Source organism: Nicotiana sylvestris, chromosome 6 (genome assembly GCF_000393655.2).
Source record: "Nicotiana sylvestris chromosome 6, ASM39365v2, whole genome shotgun sequence".
NCBI lineage: Eukaryota > Viridiplantae > Streptophyta > Magnoliopsida > Solanales > Solanaceae > Nicotiana > Nicotiana sylvestris.
Window position 1 is genome coordinate 211,315,424 of NC_091062.1, and position 20,651 is coordinate 211,336,074.

A 20,651-nucleotide genomic window follows, 5' to 3' on the forward strand; every position below is an offset into this window, starting at 1 on the left:
GGAGGCCCACAGCTCGCAGTATTCCATTCATCCGGGTGGCGCGAAGATGTATCAGGATTTAAGGCAGCACTATTGGTGGAGAAGAATGAAGAAAGACATTGTGGGATTTGTAGCTCGGTGTCTCAATTGTCAGCATGTGAAATATGAGCACCAGAGACCGGGTGGTTTGCTTCAGCAGATAGTTATTCCCGAGTGGAAGTGGGAGATGATCACTATGGACTTTGTTGTTGGACTTCCACGGACTTTGAAGAAGTTCGATGCTATTTGGGTGATTGTGGATCGGCTGACCAAGTCCGCACACTTCATTCCCGTGTGTACTACCTATTCTTCGGAGTGGTTGGCAGGGATCTATATCCGGGAGATTGTTCGTTTGCATGGTGTCCTAGTTTCCATTATTTTAGATAGGGGCACTCAGTTTACTTCGCAGTTTTGGAGGTCTGTACAGAGAGAGTTGGGTACTCAGGTGGAGTTGAGCACAACTTTTCACCCTCAGACAGACGGACATTCCGAGTGCACTATTCAGATATTGGAGGACATGTTGCGTGCTTGTGTCATTAATTTCGGAGGGTCCTGCATCAGTTTCTACTACTTGCAGAGTTTGTCTATAACAACAGCTACCAGTCGAGTATTCAAATGGCTCCATATGAGGCTTTGTATGGGAGGCAGTGTAGATCTCCAGTTGGTTGGTTTGAGCCCGGTTAGGCTAGTCTATTGGGGACTGATTTGGTGCAGGATGCTTTGGAGAAGGTGAAGGTGATTCAGGAGAGGCTTCGTGCAGCGCAGTCGAGGCAAAAGAGTTATGCTGATAGGAAGGTTCGAGATGTGTCCTACATGGTTGGCGAGAAGGTTCTATTGAAGGTTTCACCCATGAAGGGTGTTATGAGATTCGGGAAGAAAGGGAAATTGAGTCCTCGGTTCATTGGGCTTTTTGATGTGCTTTAGAGGATTGGGGAGGTGGCTTATGAGCTTGCTTTGCCACCCAGCTTGTCGAGTGTGCATCCGATATTTCATGTTTCTATGCTCCGGAAGTATATTGGGGGTCCGTATCATGTTTTGGATTTCAGCACAGTTCAGTTGGATGATGATTTGACTTATGATGTAGAGCCAGTAGCTATTTTGGGTCGTCAGGTTCGAAAGTTGAGGTCAAAAGATATAGCTTCAGTAAAAGTGCAGTGGAGAGGTCGGCCCATGGATGAGGCTACCTGGGAGACCGAGCGGGAGATGCAGAGAAAATATCCTCACATGTTTGAGGCTTCAGGTATCTTTCTTGACTCGTTCGAGGACAAACGTTTGTTTAAGTTGGGAAGGATGTGACGACCCGGACAGTCGTCTCATGAGTTACCGCTCCGTTTTTCCTATTTCTGCTTCGTTATGCTTTGTTTATCCGTGTTATGTGGTATCGGGTTGGTCAGATCGAGTTCCAAAAGGATTTGGTAAGGTTTGAGACACTTAGTCTCTTTAGAGTAAGTTCAAGTTGGAAAAGTCAACCGGATCTTGACTTATGTGTTAGATGGCTCGGATGCGAGTTTCGATGGTTCGATTAGCTTCGGAAGGTGATTTGTGACTTAGGAGCGTGATCAGAATGAATTTTTAATGTTCGTAGTTGATTTAGGCTTGAATTGGCAAAGTTGATATTTTGGCGTTTTTCGGTTGGTAGACGAGATTTTGATATAGGGGTCGGAATGGAATTTCGAGAGTTGCAGCAGTTCCATTGTGTCATTTGGGACGTGTGTGCAAAATTTCAGGTCATTCAGACGTGGTTTGGTTGGGTTTTTGATCGAAAGCGTAATTTAGAAGATTTTAGAAAGTTTGGCTTGAATCCGATGTGTTTTGGGTGATTTGATGTTGTTTGAGGTGTTTTGATGATTGGAACAAGTTTGAATAAGGTATTAGGATATGTTTGTGCATTTGGTTGAGGTCCCGAGGGCCTCGGGGTTATTTCGGATGGTTGACGGAGAGGCTGGAGACTTGTTGCAGCTGCTGAACTTTGCTGCTTCTGGTATTTCTGCACCTGTGGATTAGGGACCGCAGGTGCGGCGCCGCACGTGCGAGAGAGGAACCACAGAAACGGATTTTGAGAATTTTCCAGGGACAGCAGATGCGGTGTGGGACTGCACCTGCGGAGTCGCAGGTGCAGAAGACTGAGCGTAGAAGCAGCTTGGACGTTTAAGTGAAGGAATGCAGAAGCGGCGATTTGACCGCATATGCGGTACCGCAAAAGCAGTGGGATGGTCGCAAATGCGAAAATCCCTGGACAGAAGGTATATATTGCTTTCTTTGCGATTTTTTGCAAATAACTCCATTTTTGAAGACGGGAAAGAGGCTAAGGCATAGGATCTCAAGAGGAATCAAAGGATATCGGTTGGGTAAGTTCCCTAAGCTTAATTACTTGGGTTAAGATCATTTTTCCACTGTTTAATCATGATTTTAGTTGAGATTAAGGGCTAAAAATGGAGGATTAGGACTTGAGTTTAAGAGACCTTTAAAAGAGGATTTGAGGGGTCATTTGGACTCCAATTTTAGTGTTCTTGATATGCATAGACTCGTGGGGAGATGAGGAATCTATTGATGTAAAAATTTCTGAATTTAGAGACATGGGCCCAGGGGTCGGGTTTTGGTAATTTCGAGATTTTTGGTATTTTTCGATTGTTTTCGCTTGGGCTTCGTTCTCTTGGCATATTTTGACGTCCCCATTCTGATTTTGGATAGATTCGACGCGCGTAGAGGCTGATTCGAGGGGCAAAGGCATTGCAGAGTAGTATTTCACCGGTTTGAGGTAAGTAACCATTGTAAATCTGGAACTGAGGGTACAAAACCCCGGTATTTGATTTGTCTTGATAAACGCGGTGACGCACATGCTAGATGACGAGCGTGTGGGCGTGCACCGGTAGGGATTGTGACTTGATCCACCCCGTAGCGACTATTAAGCCGTATATTTGATTTGGAAACGTTATATTATTCCGTATTTTGGATATTTATACTGTATTATGGGTTGAATGCCATGTTTGGGGCCTTGTGCCGACCTGTAGAAACCCTTAGGGGCATTTTGACTATGTTTCCTCATTATTACTTGCTAAAAACATATCCTTAGTCATGTCTTACCTGTTTAAATATTTAAAACTGGCTTTATCTTTTCACTTCTAATTGTGAGGACTGTTTGGGCTGAGTTCCCTAATTTCTATTGTTGTGCCCGAGAGGCTGTGAGGTTAACGACTAAGAGAGGTTGAGAACCTAATAGTGAGGATATGATATGTATATATTATGGATCGGGCTGCACGCCGCAATGACACTTATATAGATCGGGCTGCGCGCCACAGCGATATATATACCGGATCGGGCTGCACGCCGCAACGATATGTATATTGGATCGGGCTACGCGCCGCAGCAATATGACGTTTGGGTTGTAGGAGCCCCTTCGGAGTCTGTAAACCCCCAGTGAGCATAGTCGACTATAAATTACGGATCGGGATGCACACCGCAGCGATTACTATGATTTCTATTATTATGAGATACTAAAGTGCCGAGTGCTGAAAATGAGTACTGTGTGACGAGAGTCGAGTCACGAATGACTGAGAGGCTGCCCGGGGGGTCATATTCTGAGTAATTTCTTGCCTGAGAGGCCTTGTTATGATGTTTTCACTGATTTCACTCTTCTTTAAAATAAGCCTCTGTTTGACATACCGCTAAGTATTTGATTCCAAATGTTTAAATTGGAAATGTGATTTTATAACGAAAACTGATTTTTAAACTGTAAAGATGACCTGATATTCTGTTGATTATCCAGTTATGTATTTTTGAACTGCTCATCACTGCTTTCAGTCCTTATTTACTCTAGTTACTTACTGAGTTGACGTACTCACGTTACTCCCTACACCTTGTGTGCAAATCCAAGTGCCCGAGCGACCGAGTGAGGGCTTTCAGCTGTTTCAGTATTTGACGGAGACTTCGAGGCAGCTGCATGGTGTCCGCAGCCCTGTTCTCTCCCTCTTATCTTATTATCTTTACGCATTTCCTAGACTATTGATGTATTATGTATCAGACTTGTATTAGAGGCTCTAGACTCGTGACACCAGATTGTTAGAGCTGTGTAGTTATTGTTATTTTGACCTTTCGCATATTTCTGTTGTTTTAACGCTTATAATGACTTCAGTATTTAAAACATGTGTTAGAAAATGGCTTAAATGTTGAAAAGGAGGTATGGTAAATTGATTAGTTGACTTGCCTAGTAATGTGATAGGTGCCATCACGATCGGTATTTGGGGTCGTGACATACATATCGTGAATACAGTCAATCTGTCTAGCTGTAATCCCCTGTTTCACGCCGAGAAATGCTATTGTATTCAATACAGTAGCTTAAATACATCGAATACACTCTAAAAAATCTGAAAACATAACTATAGGAAATAATATAGTAGCTACAACTAACTAATAACCATTAAAACATAATAGTTTTTGAAAGTTTTTCAAATTAAAATATGAGCTATAAAATTAAAAAATATGGAGCTCAGTTATTCTAAGTTTGAAATTTTTTCAAAATTATACTCCACTTGTGCTTCTAATAATTCCTTATACTCCATGTTTTTCTGGTACAATTCTCAACACTCCCATGTAATAGACGCTCCGACATATTCTTTAGTGGTCAAAGAAATAAGTTGGGTTTTAATTTCGGCGCGCTATTTGACGGAATACAACGAAAGCCAGCCACCACAAATCTCTTGGCTGAGAAATACAGAAGAAATTCCATTATTTACATAGGAGGGGAAAGACAGAGTGTGTGTGTGTGTGAGAGAGAGGAGATCGCCACGCTCTCCCTCGGTCTCTCCGTCGCATTTTCTATTTCTCCATTTTCTCTCTTCCGATTCATTCACAAATTCCATTTGTTAAAAAAGCTGTCCAAGTTAACTGGAAGAGAGAATTTGGGCGGCGGTGTTTCTTCAGCGATCTCTTCTCTAATAGAAATGTCGGCCATTTCGAATTTCACGGCGTGCCGGCGTTTCGAAAATGGAGCTGCATTAACAAAAGACTCACCTGGGCTTGGTTTGATTCATAAGAAAGTGAATATTTCTAGACCATTTCAGAAGGTAAATTTGTAGAAAATAGGAGCAATTTGTTCTTGTTTTTAGTTTCTTAATAATTAAAAAATGAGCAGCTTTGCATTTTCTGAGGAATGTGTGCTTCGCTTTGATCTTCTTTAGGTGTCTCTTGTTCATTCAAAAAGGATGTTTAAAGGTTCAAATATAAGAATGACATTGGTTGATGAGAGACTTTCCAGTGGGAAGGTTGTTGTGCCATCTGAAGTATTGGTACTGGATCTGCACTCTATATCTTATTATTATTGTGTACTTATTTTGGATAGTTTGAGTTGACTGTTCTTATACTTTTAGTAAAATGTTTGAGACCTTCCATCAAATTTGTGACCTTTTACACTGCACATTATTTTGCCCCTCCAGAAGGATTGTACACAATCATTTTTTAGTATAGCTCATCTTCCTTTTCTTTGTTTCCAAGCAAATTGTTAAGAAATGACATTCTCTTTTACTTTTCATTTATACTCTTGTTTCTTTAAGTATTTGTTTCTCAGAGGAAAGAGACAAATTATGTATTTGTTTTAACACTTTTACATGAAAGTTACTCATGAGAAAGTTCAACGGAACTTTAAAAGCTGGAGGAAGGTAAATTATCAGAAAAATAAAATAAAAAATTGAGGAAGGTGTATCTGTTTTCTTTCACGAACTACGTAGTATCAAAGTAATTGTTGTTCTCTACAAAGTGTAATTATTGAAGAGTGTGACTACCAAAGTTGTTTGACGTGCAACTGAAGCTACTAGTGATGAGTTGACTTTTATATGCAGGCATATGAGCTCGTCCAAGGAGCAAAAGTAAGTTTTATTTTGTGGTGAAAAGTAACTATTTTATGTTTGCTATATTTTTCTCTCTCTTAATCTTGCTTGCATTTGTATTTGTTTGTGAAGTATGCATGTGGGATGTATCAGTTCTATAAGTATTAATAAAAGAACATGCCAAATTGTTCAATGAATAGCATATATTTCCCCAAGGCATGACAATAGACCTGCCCAATTTTTAATCATCCTTCTCTTCTGGAGACTGGAGCATGGATATAACTTTATAAAGACATCCCTTTTTGCTGTATATCATCATAATTATTAAAAATTATGAATTCGGAAAAATATTTTCATAGTCTTAAGAAACTAAGATTCTTTTTCAGAACACTTGCTCAACTCTCTAGCTCAACATTTTCGTAAATTTGTGCAGTTCAGTTTTTTTCAGTTTACTTCACTTATTCTCTCATCAATATGCTAAATAAACTATTGACTGGTATTTTCTCAAGCACATTAAGATTTTCTTTGTTGATTTACACTTGAGATGCCATTGATAATGAAAACTTGGATGTATAGGTAAGATGGAGTTATATCATGGAGGGATCTTTGCCTGAACCACCAACTGCTGTTCTCTTGCATGGTATTCTTGGCAGCAGGAAAAACTGGGGTAACCATTTATATAAATTTTTGTTAATTACGGCACATCAAATGCTCATTTCTTGTGTATTCGCTGAATTACTCATGATACTTTCAAAGTGCCTATCCTTTCTTCTCCTTGTTTCTCATGGCATATATGAAAACTGCACGATCATCTTTCAGTCAAGCCTTCTTATGTAACTAGCAGGTGGCATTTTGCTTGAAATATGAATTGTTGAAACGCCAGAATGTCTAAATGAGATTGACATTATTTCCAAATTAGCAACGAGGCATGGAAACAAATTCATGCGCCATTTAATTCCTTAATTTTCGAAATGCACGGAGTAATTCTTTCCATACCCATTCCCTATCTCTTGATTAAAAAAAGAGAGACAAATTTTATGTTGGGGTTAGCTATATGAATCCTATAAATCCTTTTCAGTTACTCAAGCTCTTTAGTAAACGATTCATTGTAATTAAACTTATAATGACTAATTTTATGTTGGTCGTCAACCTACCATATACCTTTTTTATCCAGAATGACATGCTATGCTATGCGAAGCTCATATAGGCGGAGTCGTTCTAAAACAAGACAAGCTTAATTTCAAAATTCAATTTTTAAATACGGTACTTCGTACACATCAACTCTAGAATTTTTTTTATATTGTCGAGTAAGCTTTTCCATATTTACAAGACCATATAAGATGGTCACATGTCTAACACTTTTCTTTAATAAGCTCACAATGACTGAACTAGAGCTGCAAATGGACTGGGCTGGTAACACACTTCTATTTTTCTTTTTGTTCAAATGTGACTGGAGTGCTTGTATGCTGCTTGAGCTCTACTTGGTTTGAGCTCAAAACTTGTTTCTCATTTTGAGTTTGAATCAAAGCTCGAGTTTGCTAATGCTTGTCTCGTCGTGCTTGCAAGTACAAGCTGGATATAGTTATGTTGTATCATTTTTAGTTTTATATTCAATCCTTTGTTGGAGTATTGCATAACCCTCGAAATCTTCAGTTTTCCTCCTTTCTTGTTAGGTCCAACCCATTGATATAGGGGTTATACAGCTTTATCTGGTGCTTAGCATGAGCCTTCGCCTTTCCCCGCACTCGACAGACTGGTCTCCTTTTTAATTGTCTTCTTTAGGAAAAACCTTTTTGTGTAGCTTCCTTTGGAGAATTATCCGCCCCAGATACTGGCCCTTTTCTTCTCTCCTGCATCCCCGCCTTCATTTCTCTATATGAGCTTCCACCCAGGGCAACCTCTCTATCTAAGTTTTGCCTCGCAATATATCAACTTGAAGCATATTTTGGATTGCCAAGAAAACAACTATTAAGTCTTTGATCAAGTATGTATATTTAATGCGGATATGAGTAAGATAAAGTTATCTAGGATAATTGACCTTTAAGTAGATTAATTATTTATGTACATTTTTTTGGCTGTTAAGCTATTAGGTTGGCCTCCTTTTTCTCTTCAATTTCCAGAAGTGGAGGGTGATTTTTTTCCCGATAGGTCTGATGTTTTCCAAGCCTAAGAGCTGATCTTGAGCCTTGTGGAATTCCTCTCAAAGTAGCTCGAGCTCTCTGATTCAGACTTGCACAATTTTGAACCGACATCAAGCTCCTTTTTGAAGTTACCAAGTCAAGTTGGGACTGTCCAGATTTGGGCTTGTGTGTACCCCGCATGCTCCCTGTGAACTCTCCTTTCACCTTCAAGGACAGTGGTTTACTCAAAAAAAAAAAAAAAAAATTCTTTTTATTTCGATCTTATTGTGTTGCAAGATTTTGCAATAGACTTTAGAATTCTGATAAAGAACCTGTAGTTTGAGGGAACTCATATTGCAATAAAATGCAAAATTGTTTGCTTATGGAAAAGAATGATTTAAAAAGTGTTTCTATTGCTGGAATGCAATACAAATTCCACATCTTGAGGCATAGAGATTGTTCTTATTTCCATAGAGATTACTAGTTAAATTGTTGACGTATTACTTCTTTAGACAGTTTCCTAACTCATCCAATCTGCTTAAACAGTATTCCTGCTTCAAGCTTCTTATAGTCTCATCTTAGACTATTTCGATGACAATCTGAAATTTTCAGGAAGCTTTGCAAGGAGATTGGCCCAAGAATTTCCGAAATGGCAGGTACTAGAGATAAACATTTATTCTTATCCCTTTATGTAGTATTTTAAAGAACTTTGCATCATGTTTAACTTGTCCAGTTTGGATGGGAATGTGCTCTGTTGCATGTTGTTTACTTGATCTGTGAAAAATGAAGAGAAAGGAAGATTTGATTTGACATTAGTACCCTTGAGAGAGAGTGTGTTTATATGTATATAAAGCTAGGGATTGGACACATTGAAAAGATTCAGGTATAGGTTTTCACATAACCATGGTCCATGGATTAGATAAAATCAACAGCTGAGTGTTTATGGTAAAGAGTGCACAAATACCATTCCCTTCTCTGCTTTTCTATTCTTTCCTTTATTGAGTTGCCTGCATTTTGTTAATACTATGTTACATCCTAGAATTTTCTCATTGGTTGCTGTGAAGAAAATATAAGGTCAAACTAATGTCCAAACTTCAGAAAAGTCATTAATCAACAGCCTCTGAGAACTCTTTTTGGGCCAATCAGTTATTGGGTAAAATTTGTTATAGGGGGATGTAAGTGTCTACGCATCAAGTCCTTGCCCTGAAAACAGTGTTTCTTGTCATTGATTCATTCGCACAAAAAACTAAGGTTAAAACAAAAACAGTAATATATGAAGCTCTACAACTAACAAAAACATATGAAGCTCCCAAAGGTTCTGATGTGCTTTATCACCCTCCTGAGATATGCAACTAGAAAAAAATTGCAACGCATTGCACTCTTTCATATGAGCTTCTGTGACTTATCGTAAATATTTTCAGTAACTTTTGAAAACTGCTATTAATTGTGGTCAGAACATCCACCTATCTTTTCTCCTCTTTGTGGGTATGCATCCTAAAATTCATTTGCTTTTGGCTCTTTTCACCAGTGTGATCCTCAAGCTCACATTCTTCTCTAACTGATCATCCGATATCTTATGGTTGATTCGTTTTGATACGATATATATTTTGGTGATTTTGTTGGGGACAATACACAGTAGATTTACTTTTCTGCAGTTTCTCCTAGTGGACTTGCGGTGCCATGGTGATTCAGCATCTCTTAAGAAGAGGGGCCCACATACTGTTGCATCAGCTGCTCTTGATGTCTTAAAGCTGGTATAATTTCTTGACCATGACCTGCTGCACTCTGCACATACAATTCTCCAATGTCGTTCCAGTGACATCCGTATCAATAGAATTTTAAGTCATGTCTTGTCACCTGTTATGGCTCAGTCCCAACTGCCAAAGTATTGTCCTCTTTGGCCCAACCCCTCTAGGCCACCTCAAGGCTTTTGGGCCTTACCGTTTTGTGCCCTTGGGTTTTAATCCAAATGGCGCCTCAACAGTTGAATCTTTAACTCGCTCTTATATGAGTGCCCCCCCCCCCAATGTGGGATTTTCCTAAAGCAGGTTTCACAAACCCCCTTTCGAGTTCAACCGCCAGTGATCCACGGTTGTTACAACATCAGTGAATCATTGGCCAAACATTCTCTATGAAATCTATACACACTCAAAAATCATGGGAATTCTAGTTACAATATCACTGAATTATTGGCCAAACATTCTCCATGGGAGGCTGCTTACGTGCTGGTAAATTTGTAATTCATGAACGCATTATATGGGTGATAGAGTATATGCCATGTCATTTCAATGGTGTGTCACTTATGATTTCTTTTTTGCTGGTTTTGGGTTGGGTCAAATGGTTACCGTTTTGCCTCTTTGCTTCTTGCCTGAGATGGTAGCAGGATTATGGTAATACCTTGTTTTGTCTTAATTTTTCTTTCTTTTTTGTCTAGCTTGGCCAGCTCAGATTGACTCCCCGAGTTGTAGTTGGTCACAGCTTTGGAGGAAAAGGTAACTTTTAGCTGATTATATTAGAAAGCTACTTGGAGAAATCAATTGTTAATTTGTCGTTCAGACATTCATCTTTCTTCTTAAACCTTGCAGTTGCATTGAGTATGGTTGAGCAGGTTGCAAAACCCCTTGCACGTCCAGTTAGAGTAAGTATTCTATACCAAAATTCTACAAGCATACTTGCACTAATATCAAACAGTGTTTGGATCTTGCTTGGGCCCTGTGAGAGGTTAAAATCAATATTAAAAACATATGCTTCACAGTTGTCTTATCTACGATTGATGATTTTGGTAATTGGTTTTCAGGGATGATAATTTTCTATTCTGATGTACTTTCTTTGTTCTTGAGATCTATTTTGCTATCCTTTCTTCTGCTTTTTTCTTTCCAACCCCTAATTCTTTGAAGTAATTCAAACTAATTGTGTCATAGGTCTGGGTTTTAGATGCTACTCCAGGAGAGGTTCGAGCTGGTGCAGATGGAGATGATCATCCAGCTGAATTGATATCATTTCTGAGTAAATTACCAAAAGAGGTGTGTGCTTTTGGTGATTTCAGTTTGTATAAATGTCTCCATGTCTATTTTCCTAACATGAATCATAACAAATTTTATGGTCTCTTGTTGTGAAATTCTCCATGATATCTGTAGTGTGTCAATATAGATATGTGTTCCTTTTTAAGACTTTTGAGTAGAAATTTGGAGTGGGAGGTGCAGTGGGCCTTATCATTCTCTGATGTGTATAGTTAGGAAAGAGCAGAACAGGAGCACGTCCCGCGGGGGTGGGGGTTTGGGGGGGGGGTGTTTGAATATTTGATCAAATTGTGGATGGCTGCTCCTTCATATCAAATTGTGTAGATATTTGGTTATAAGTGTTTTACCAGTCCAAAAACAATTCGCTAGAAATGCTTTAGGTTTGTTGGAAAGAAAAAAACGAAATGCGTTAGGTTTAAGGTATGACTGTGATATTTGATGGGATTTTTATGACATAGACGAATTAGGTTTTGGTGGGAAAAGCTTGTCCATTATTTTGGTAGTAGAAGATGAATATGTATCAGAGCAAGGGAAAGAAGCCTTTCTCCTTTATGTTTTAGCTTGCTTCTCGGCTAATTCTTTTATTATTGCAAGGTGAATTGTTGCAGTATCTTGGCTTTATTTAAAATAGCATACAATGTCGTATTTGAACCCTTTTTAGCCTAAGCTATATAAATTCACTATTATTTTCAAATGTTGTCCCCCCCCCCCTCTCTATATATATCTATATATCATTTACCTGATACATTCACATAATTTGTATTGACATCAGTTCTTCTTATGAATATTATTTTTCAAGGAAGGTCTCTTCAAAACGAGATATCGTGGAGGCTCTTATACTAGAAGGTTTTTCCAGGGATGTTGCACAGGTATCCCGTATCCCATTGGCCTCATTTTTTTTTTGGCCTCACATCTTTTCTTCGTAGGAATTCTGAAAGGTTTAACACTTTAACTTCAACTTTGCAAACTTCAAAAGATGGATAAGCGTAGGCACTTTTCTGCATCTAGTGAGACACTGAGCTTGATATTTATTAACTGTGATATGAGATATCAGCAATAAGTCATAATGTTTTCCACCCTTCTCACTGCCCCTGAGGGTGAGACAGTAATCTGTCTTGACTATTCTGATAGAAAAAGTGAGTTGATGATTCAGAAGGTGAAATACCAGAGGATAAGTTGGCTTAAAAAAAGGATACGAATTATACGACAAGAATGACACCCCAGTCTCTCTAACCGCATTTCCTTTCTAAAGAGAGCCTATTTGAAGAACATCATGACTCTTCTTTTTCCATGTGATTTATTGAAATGATATTCTTGAACATTGTTTTGGTCGGTTAGGCACAATGTTTCAGGCTCCCCGCCGTTCAAAATTTTAACTGTCTTTCTCAAAGGTGGATCTAGAATTTAGAGTCCATGGGTTCAGAATTCTACTGTGTAGTTCTTCTAATGCAGTGAATTTGATTCTTTATATATACGCGTATTCTCTATGTCTTTTCACATACATATGAGGTTCGAGCTAGGCACTGTGGATTCAGGCTGACTCACTGCGTTTATACTAGATACGCCTCTATCTTCACTTCTCAAAGAGGATGAGCTCGTTGCGCAAGCATTTAACACTGTATTTAGTTGGTTTTTCAATTGGAGAAGGGAATTCAGTGAAGGGCAATACTTTCTTGCTTTGAGGAAAGTAGAGGGGGGCTAATTACCCTTCATATCTACTTGTTGCCATCAAATTTTTTGTGATAACCGAGAAATCTCCGAGGTCCAGCTAGTGCACGACTCGAACTTGGTGGATAATGGACTCACCCCTCTACCCGATCTCCACTTAAATGCACTGCATCTCCACTTAAATGCCAGACTCTCTTCTGTAGCAGCTTTCGGACTCGTGATGAAAGTAGCATGTAATTGTTTGTACAATAGATGATTTAGTAAATAGAGTATATTGTGCGGTAATTCTGAAAAAAGATTCATCTTGCTGATCATTGTTCATTACCATCATTTAACTGTTAATTTGCTTGCACGTATCCGTTTCAAAAACTGTTAATTTGCTTGCACGTAAGATGCGAATGGGCAAGTTCTAATTTTTTCAACTGCCGTTTTTGTAATATTTGCAGTGGGTGGTAACTAACCTTCGTCAAATCAACTCTGCTGGTTCACCCCCTTCACATTTGTCATGGGTATTTGATCTCAAGGGTATTGCTGAGATGTATCAATCATACGAAGATACAAATATGTGGTAGGTTGCTCATGTCAATTTTAAGTATGCAGATTTTATTATGATCACTCTTTTGGCTTCTTGTTCATTCCTTGACCAGACTATCTTTTTAAAGTAATTAGTCATTAAATTTTTTTACCTGTTGCCCAATAGATTCTGGAGTAGTGTGGACATGTACCAATAGTGGTTCAACAAGACACCAACGTGCACGGCCTTTTGATCCTGTTGCTATCAATCAAATTTAAATTTTTAAAGAAAAGTAACATGGAAATGTCAGATAAATTGCAGGATGTCTTTTGACAAGATGGAGTTTCAACATTAATATAAGAATAGCAAGATGATCAGAAAAATTTCAGTGAATTCTATGGACTGGAGGACTGGTCACTCAACTCATACCTAGCATGACAATAGAAAGAAGAAAGAAAGAAAAAATATCTGGAATTATTTGAGCCTAAAAAGCAAAATTATTGACATGCTAAGAATAAATGTGAACCGTTACCTCATTCTGTTTATATGATAATCAATGTATAACTTCGCAATGAGTACATTACAGTTAGTTAAATAATAGAAGAATGTATCAACGGTTTGTTTCACATCTTTCATTTGATTTTTGGTTCTGTCACCAAGCTTATTAGCTCATTCTCTATAAAAGAGGAGATAGTAATTCCTTCTCAAAGAAGAAAAACTATAGTGACTGATAATCTTCACGCAGGAAAATTGTGGAAGATGTTCCTCGGGGTGTGCATGTTAATTTTTTGAAAGCAGAAAGAAGTCTTCATAGGTGGGCCCTTGAGGATATCAGAAGAATCCATGTTGCTGAGGAACAAGCTGTAGAGGAGGGAGGTGGAGTTGAAATGCATGTCCTTGAAGATGCAGGTCATTGGGTAGGTTGCTTCTGCCCTACACATTATGCTGTATGTTGCGTAACTTCTCAAGTTGCAAAGTGCTTTCCATTTTTAGTGTGCGTCAGATTTGAAAACTGGTAATTTATCATACTCCCTCCCTTTCAATTTATGTGGTGTAGTTTGACATGACGCGGATTTTAAGAAAGAAAGAAAGACTTCTGAAACTTGTGGTTTTAACCATGCCATGAGATTTTTGTGGCTATAAAAGCATGTCATTAAGGGTAAAATGGAAAGTTAAAATTTAAATTATTTCCAACTATAGAAAGGTGCCATTCGTTTTGGAATGGACTCTTAAGGATATAATGTCACATAAAATGGAATAATGGGAATATCTAGATTGACTCTAGTTTTTAACATACATGGCGAACCTTCGTTCTTCCTGTGCTGGACTATCTACACTCTGCTCCCAAACTGATGACATAGAGAACAGGCTGACCTGATTGAATCAGAAAGAATAACTTTCCAGTGTTGTTATGTAAAGCAGAACACTTAAGAATGCATCAACTGTTCTGACTCGCACTAACTTCTGAACGATGAACTTAGGATACATTTGTTTTGCTGTTAATGGCTATTGACTTTAAAAAAGCAGACGGTGAAACAAGGCTAACAGTTGAGCTTTCATTATTCTACCATTACTCTTGTTCCTCGACAATGATGGACAATCTTGAATCCTAGTGCACTGGCCTTCTGACTTGCCGTGCTGAAAGAAATTGCACAATTATGCATCACGCGATCCTAATCCTAATAACAAGGGTATTTCTTTTTCCAGGTACATGCCGATAACCCAGATGGGCTGTTCAAGATCCTTTCATTTTCCTTCCAAGGATTTTAGGCTGAAGGACTTCTAACATTGGTCATATGGCCGGGGAAATCTGTTGTGAACCCCTTGTGTACCTATAGATTGCAGAAAGGTCCAATTTTTTGTAGCATAGTGTATATCATCTCATTCATTGTGCTTGCTCGTTTTAGAACGTGAGATGTAGCGAGGCAATATTCACCTTTGAATCTGAATATACGATACATTATTGTGCAAAGAATCTCGTTACCAGTCAGCTCGTACTGTAATTTCCCCAAAAAATGTAAGAGAAATTATCTTTCTTTTCAAGGAAAAATGATTGTACCAAGTTACATCAGATATCATTCTGGAAAAGTGAGCCCTCACTAAATACTTATTGCTTACATTGAATATATTAGCTGAATAGAAACAAATATCTCTGTGTGTACATGAATTTTAGTGTCCACGAAAATCCACACCTGGCTATCACCGCAATATTCAATCACTCAGTGCGAGTAAAGTGATAGAATTGTTATGGACTTCACGAATAGAGCCAGATTCTGCGAAATATGGGAGAGATTAAAAAATAGCCAGATTTATAAGTGGTCATTCAAAAATAGTCGTAGTTTCAAAAGTAATCGAAATTTAACCACTTTTCATGTAAAGATAAATTTGAACAAAAATACTGTTCAAAATCCGGAAAATACTCCAGGATAATATACTGAAATTCCAATATAATATACTGGAACTGTAGTTCCAACATAAGTATATTGGAACTATAATATACTGAAAGTTCATACACATGTGCTCCAATCTCCAGTATATTATACTAGAATTTTCCGCATGTTGGAGTTTTAGCATAATATACTGGAAGTTCATACACAGGTGCACCGATCTTCAGTATATTATACTGAAACTTTCCGTGTTGCAGCAAAATAGTGACTATTTTTCAATGACTTTGCAAAAGCTAGCTATTTTCGAATGATCAATCCGAAAATTGACTAGCCCGTGCTATTTCTCGCGAAATACCTGTCATCACATTTGAAAGGATTCTCATGTAAGTTACCTTTTTATGCCAGATTAACAGGTAATTGACATAACATCCTGAAGGAACTTAAGGAAACTTCTTATCGAAAGTGTTTCTAAACCAAATACAAACATTCTTAAACAAGCCAAGTACATTCGTTTGTTGAGCCAACTATTGATTGTATCTTGTGAACTCTTACAATGATATCCACAGAATCTTGACTAAAAAACACCCCAAACACAATCACCGTAAAATTAAAGTATGACTCAATCTACTTCCTTTTATTCCATCTGCTGCTGAACTGGAACAGGTCCCACTCGTCTCCGAGGAGAAGAGGTTGGCTCGAGAAGAGGCTGTCGCCGTGGAGAGGATGACTCGGCAAGAGGCTGTCTCCGAGGAGAAGTTGACTCGGGAAGAGGCTGTCTCCGAGGAGAGGTTGATTCAAGAAGAGGCCTTCCCGTGCCAATGAAGGAAGTCCTCCGTGCACCTTGGTCTGCAAGCAACATCCGAAATGTCCACTGAAGAACATTTGGTGTGAATACTCTATAGAGAAGGAAAATGTCGTGCCAACTCGGATATTTCACATATGGATCTCCTCTGCATGCCCCCGACACAATCAACTTTGCGAAGTCCTCCACTGAACTCCCCGATGCATGAACCTTACACGAGAATGCATATATCAACTTTAATTGCGTGGAGATAAAATATTACCAAAAGTTCCCACGAATATCAGAAAATAAAGGTAATGAAATCATGATAAAGGCGGATGTAGTTATATGATCTTGCTAGACTCTTAACAGCATTAACCCTGTGAAGAGCTAACTTCTCAGTTCAATAATGCTCTTATCAGTTTAATCTAATTTCCTTGAAACTATGGCTAGTTATACAAATTCTGAATGTTCAACTTTCACAGACGGTATGGTATATTACTTAAAACCGCTCCACCCCGGGCACTTGGAAGACAGGTTCTCGGAGAAGGCTGCTATATGCTTTTGTTCCTTAAACAATGTTTGTGTGCTTGTTAGACAGTGAATTTAGTGAGCAACTACTACTAAGCAAATCTCGGGCAAAGAATGCCATTTCTTGGAAAAGAGAGACTTACTTCTCTTTCTTCCTTCCACTGCATCTCAGCACCTTCCTCTAGCATGAATCTTCCCCCGGTCATTTCAGTCCCAATCCATCCGTGTGTTGCTATTGTGACCCCTACGTCACCGTTCACCTCGAATCTCAACGTCTCATAAAAATTTACAAGTGCTGCTTTTGCTGCCTATTTTACAAAAAGAAGATGTGATGCAAGTATTATAATCTCTTGGGGAAGATGGGAATAGGAGGAGGATGAAGAAATCTTGAGTAATTCAGTTCTCAAACTAGACAAATTCAGTTTTGAGGAATAAATAGCAATGGTTAGAATTACTAACAGAATATAGGCTCATCCTTGGCAAGGGTAACCAACTCTCTACTGAAGCATTCACTATGACTCGGCCCTTGTTTTGCCGCAGGTAAGGTAGAGCTACATAGGTAGGATATACATTTCCCCAAAAGTTGATATCCTGAAAAATGGACAATATTTAGAATTCTGTAAATTTGGAAACATATTCGAAGATAAATGAAAAATGTGTATCCCCGCGTGCAGCAACAAACTTGGGAAAAATCATTATACCAACATAACTGCATCAAAACCAAAAGAGAGAATTGTGGACGATCTCTTGTAAAAGCTTCACATACCATCAAAATGGGGAAGACATTTGTATCCGTGGCTTCTTCCAGGTAGAAAGTATGACCCAAACTTGCCGTATTTACAAGATGATCCACTGAAAATAGGGAAATGAAAGGAGATTGTTGTCAGAATAAAATTCAGACAACCGTTTAGTTACTAGGTGCTATTCTCGACGATTGAAACATGCCACGCTATACGAAGTACTATCAATCCCAGTTTTAGTATTATTTTGCCTTCCAAGCATCAATCCACCAATTTGCATAATGCAATCAGAAACAAATCCATTTGTCTCTAGAGCATAACTTGGAGCAGGGGCGGATCCAACTTAGTAGGTGCGAGCTCCCGTAAACCCGGTAGCTTTTGCACATACCCTGTACGTATGTATATTAAAAAAATTCACTAAATATTCGTAAATATTTGATTGTGAACTCCATTACTTATTGTAAATTTACATGAGGTCTCCTATAGAAACCCATAAACTACAAATCCTGGATCCGCCTCTGACTTGGAGAGTTGAAACTACATAACGAAAGAATATCTGGTTGATACACCCCTTAATATAACCAAACGAAAAAATATATAAGTTGGGTCTCTTTTGCATAAAATGAGAAGTAAGTACTTACCACGCCCGTATAGATTTACAGTCTCAGTGATAAATCTCCTACAATCAGCTTCTTTAACAACATCTGCAGCTGTTATGAGGACACTTTTTGCACCTAGTCCCCTGGCATTCTCACTGATTCCCCAGAGTCTGTTTTCTCGTCGCGCAACCAGAACTAGATGGGCTTTCCTCTTTGCATATTCATATGCTATTTGCTAATATCACAGAGTAAAATCAAGTATTTTGTAACTTGTTCACTAGAGTTCACGCACAAGAAAGAAGAAGAAGAAGAACAGAATAATAGCATAATTGCAGCTTTAAAACAGGAGGGAAACTTAATATCTTTATGTTGTCACATAAATCAATGCTTTCCCAAAATGTAAATGCTGATGCATGACCAAAGTTACAAACAAGAACCTATATAATGGAAACTTGATTATGTAGTAGTAACTCATAGACTAAACGTTGGATCGACAATCATAGTAGAATTTCAATGTGGAAATAACAGATTCTCCATTTTACTGCAATTACTTCTACAATTGGAAGAACAAATTCTCTCTCTTTTTTTTTTGTTTTGGTTGAGAATTGGCAGGAAACATTATCGTTATCTCGAATAGTTAAGTGACCATTTAATGTAATGAACCGATGACTAGAATGGAGGTTTTTTAATGCTACAAAAAGCTTACAAGGTAAAGGGAATCAACTCCAATAAAACGTTTACAGAAGTATTGTAAAAGGGGGTTAGGTAAATTAATACAATAGAAAGGAGATAATTTTTTTTAAATGTAGTTGATCAGCTAGAGCTAAAGTGTTTAAGTTTGTAATGAAGTATCATTAGGTGATGTGGTCAAAAGTAATTTTACATCTTCAGCTCCAATTGTTGACTTTCGTTTTTGTAATCCCAAAAGACTTGAATTTCAAAAATAACTTATGAATTGTACTCCTCAGTTTCAGTTTCAGTTTTACCGAACCTATTTATTTTTTGGCCCGTTCCAAAAAGAATGATCTCTTTCTAACTTTTGAAAATAATTTAGTTTAAACTTCCAACCCTACCCTGGATGAGAAGCATTTATAACCACATAAATACTTTAACCCCTTTTTGACTTGTTTAGGATCACAAATTCTAAAAATCTTTCATTTTTCTTAAACGCCGAACCCAATCAAACAACTACACATAAATTCAAACGGAGGGAGTACTATCTATTGCTAATGCTAATAAGGAAATGAAACTGATACACAAATTAACAATTCCAAGTCACATTTTTACCTCTCCAATCCCAGAAGAAGCTCCGGTGATGATGACAACCTTGTCCTCCATATTTTCACCAAAGAAAGAGTTGTAGAACCATTCACACGTGTTTATGAAAGTCAAAGCTGGCCATGCAAACGCCAGCATCACCAAACTTGCTGGTGGTACCACAAAGTTCAGCACTGAATTCACCAAATCCATTCTCTTTTCTTTTTTTTGATCAGGTCAAGAAGAAGATGAAAGAGAAAATGAGAAGAGGGTATGGTTTTCTTCTTGGTTTTTGGTGTTTTGGAGGGTTTAACATTTAGTGTAGGGAAGATAAACATTAATTGAGTAATACATGCATGAAGTAAGATGTGTTTGAACACGTGGTACGAGGTGCTATAAGGAATTGGTGACGAATGGAGGGAGTTGTTTTTGGAAGTTTTTGCATGATATCAGACCAGTGATTATCTCAACTTGAATGTTGTCTGAGTATATGTTGTCACTTGAAATAGGCTAAGTTTGTTGGTTATTTAACTTTGTGCGAATTCATATTTCTGTCGCATAAATTAAAATGGATGGAGCAAGCTTTATGTTATTTAAAATTCACAAAAATATTATAAATTAAACGATCAATTGTTATCTTCCTACCTTTTTTTTTAAGATAAACGTGCCTCAAAAAAAAATGAAAAGAGTTTTGTTTTTGTCATGATAAAGTCCATGACATGTATTATCTGTTTTGGATCTTGACTATCTTTTGAGTTACAGCATATTGAGCTCCAAAAGTACATATACCTTGTGAACTTGTATCATGTTTCATAAAATCTTTATCTCTTATTTCGACGTGGGATTCGCCTAAAGTAACATGTGCATCTCTTATTTAAAAACTTGCCAGCCTAGAAGTCTGCCAATCCTGTTTGACCCTCCCCCATTGATCCGCCCTCCGCTATGGACGTCACATCTACCCCCTTTAGGACTCAGCGACATTTGCCATACCATCGTACTAAGGTAGTGTCAAACTCTTATACCATATTTGTGACGATCCAAGTCCATGACACGTATTGTCCGATTTGGGTTTCGGGCATATGAATTTGTCTTTCGGGCTACGTCATATCGAGCCCCATAAGTGCGTGTACCATGTGAACTTCTATTGTGCCTTATAAAGCTCTTCACTTTCCTCTCCCACTATGATATAGGATG

General features: G+C 38.2%; 2 protein-coding genes across 2 annotated transcripts; one reads left to right on the plus strand and one right to left on the minus strand.

Moving 5' to 3' along the window:
• The first annotated feature begins 4,607 nt into the window (after positions 1–4,607).
• LOC104245149 (uncharacterized) lies at positions 4,608–15,228 on the plus strand. The gene is made up of 13 exons (XM_009800716.2): positions 4,608–5,081; positions 5,196–5,303; positions 5,853–5,879; positions 6,417–6,507; positions 8,573–8,616; positions 9,616–9,714; positions 10,395–10,452; positions 10,546–10,598; positions 10,882–10,983; positions 11,784–11,849; positions 13,095–13,216; positions 13,908–14,079; positions 14,870–15,228. Exons 1-13 carry the CDS (start codon positions 4,959–4,961, stop codon positions 14,930–14,932), a joined length of 1,128 nt encoding a protein of 375 aa, XP_009799018.1. The 5' UTR covers positions 4,608–4,958; the 3' UTR covers positions 14,933–15,228.
• Positions 15,229–16,183: 955 nt separating this feature from the next.
• On the minus strand, positions 16,184–19,670 carry LOC104245150 (11-beta-hydroxysteroid dehydrogenase B). The gene is made up of 6 exons (XM_009800718.2): positions 19,488–19,670; positions 18,243–18,435; positions 17,628–17,713; positions 17,321–17,452; positions 17,005–17,169; positions 16,184–16,561 (listed from the first exon to the last, which is right to left on the minus strand). Exons 1-6 carry the CDS (start codon positions 19,668–19,670, stop codon positions 16,184–16,186), a joined length of 1,137 nt encoding a protein of 378 aa, XP_009799020.1.
• Between the last annotated feature and the right edge of the window lie 981 nt (positions 19,671–20,651).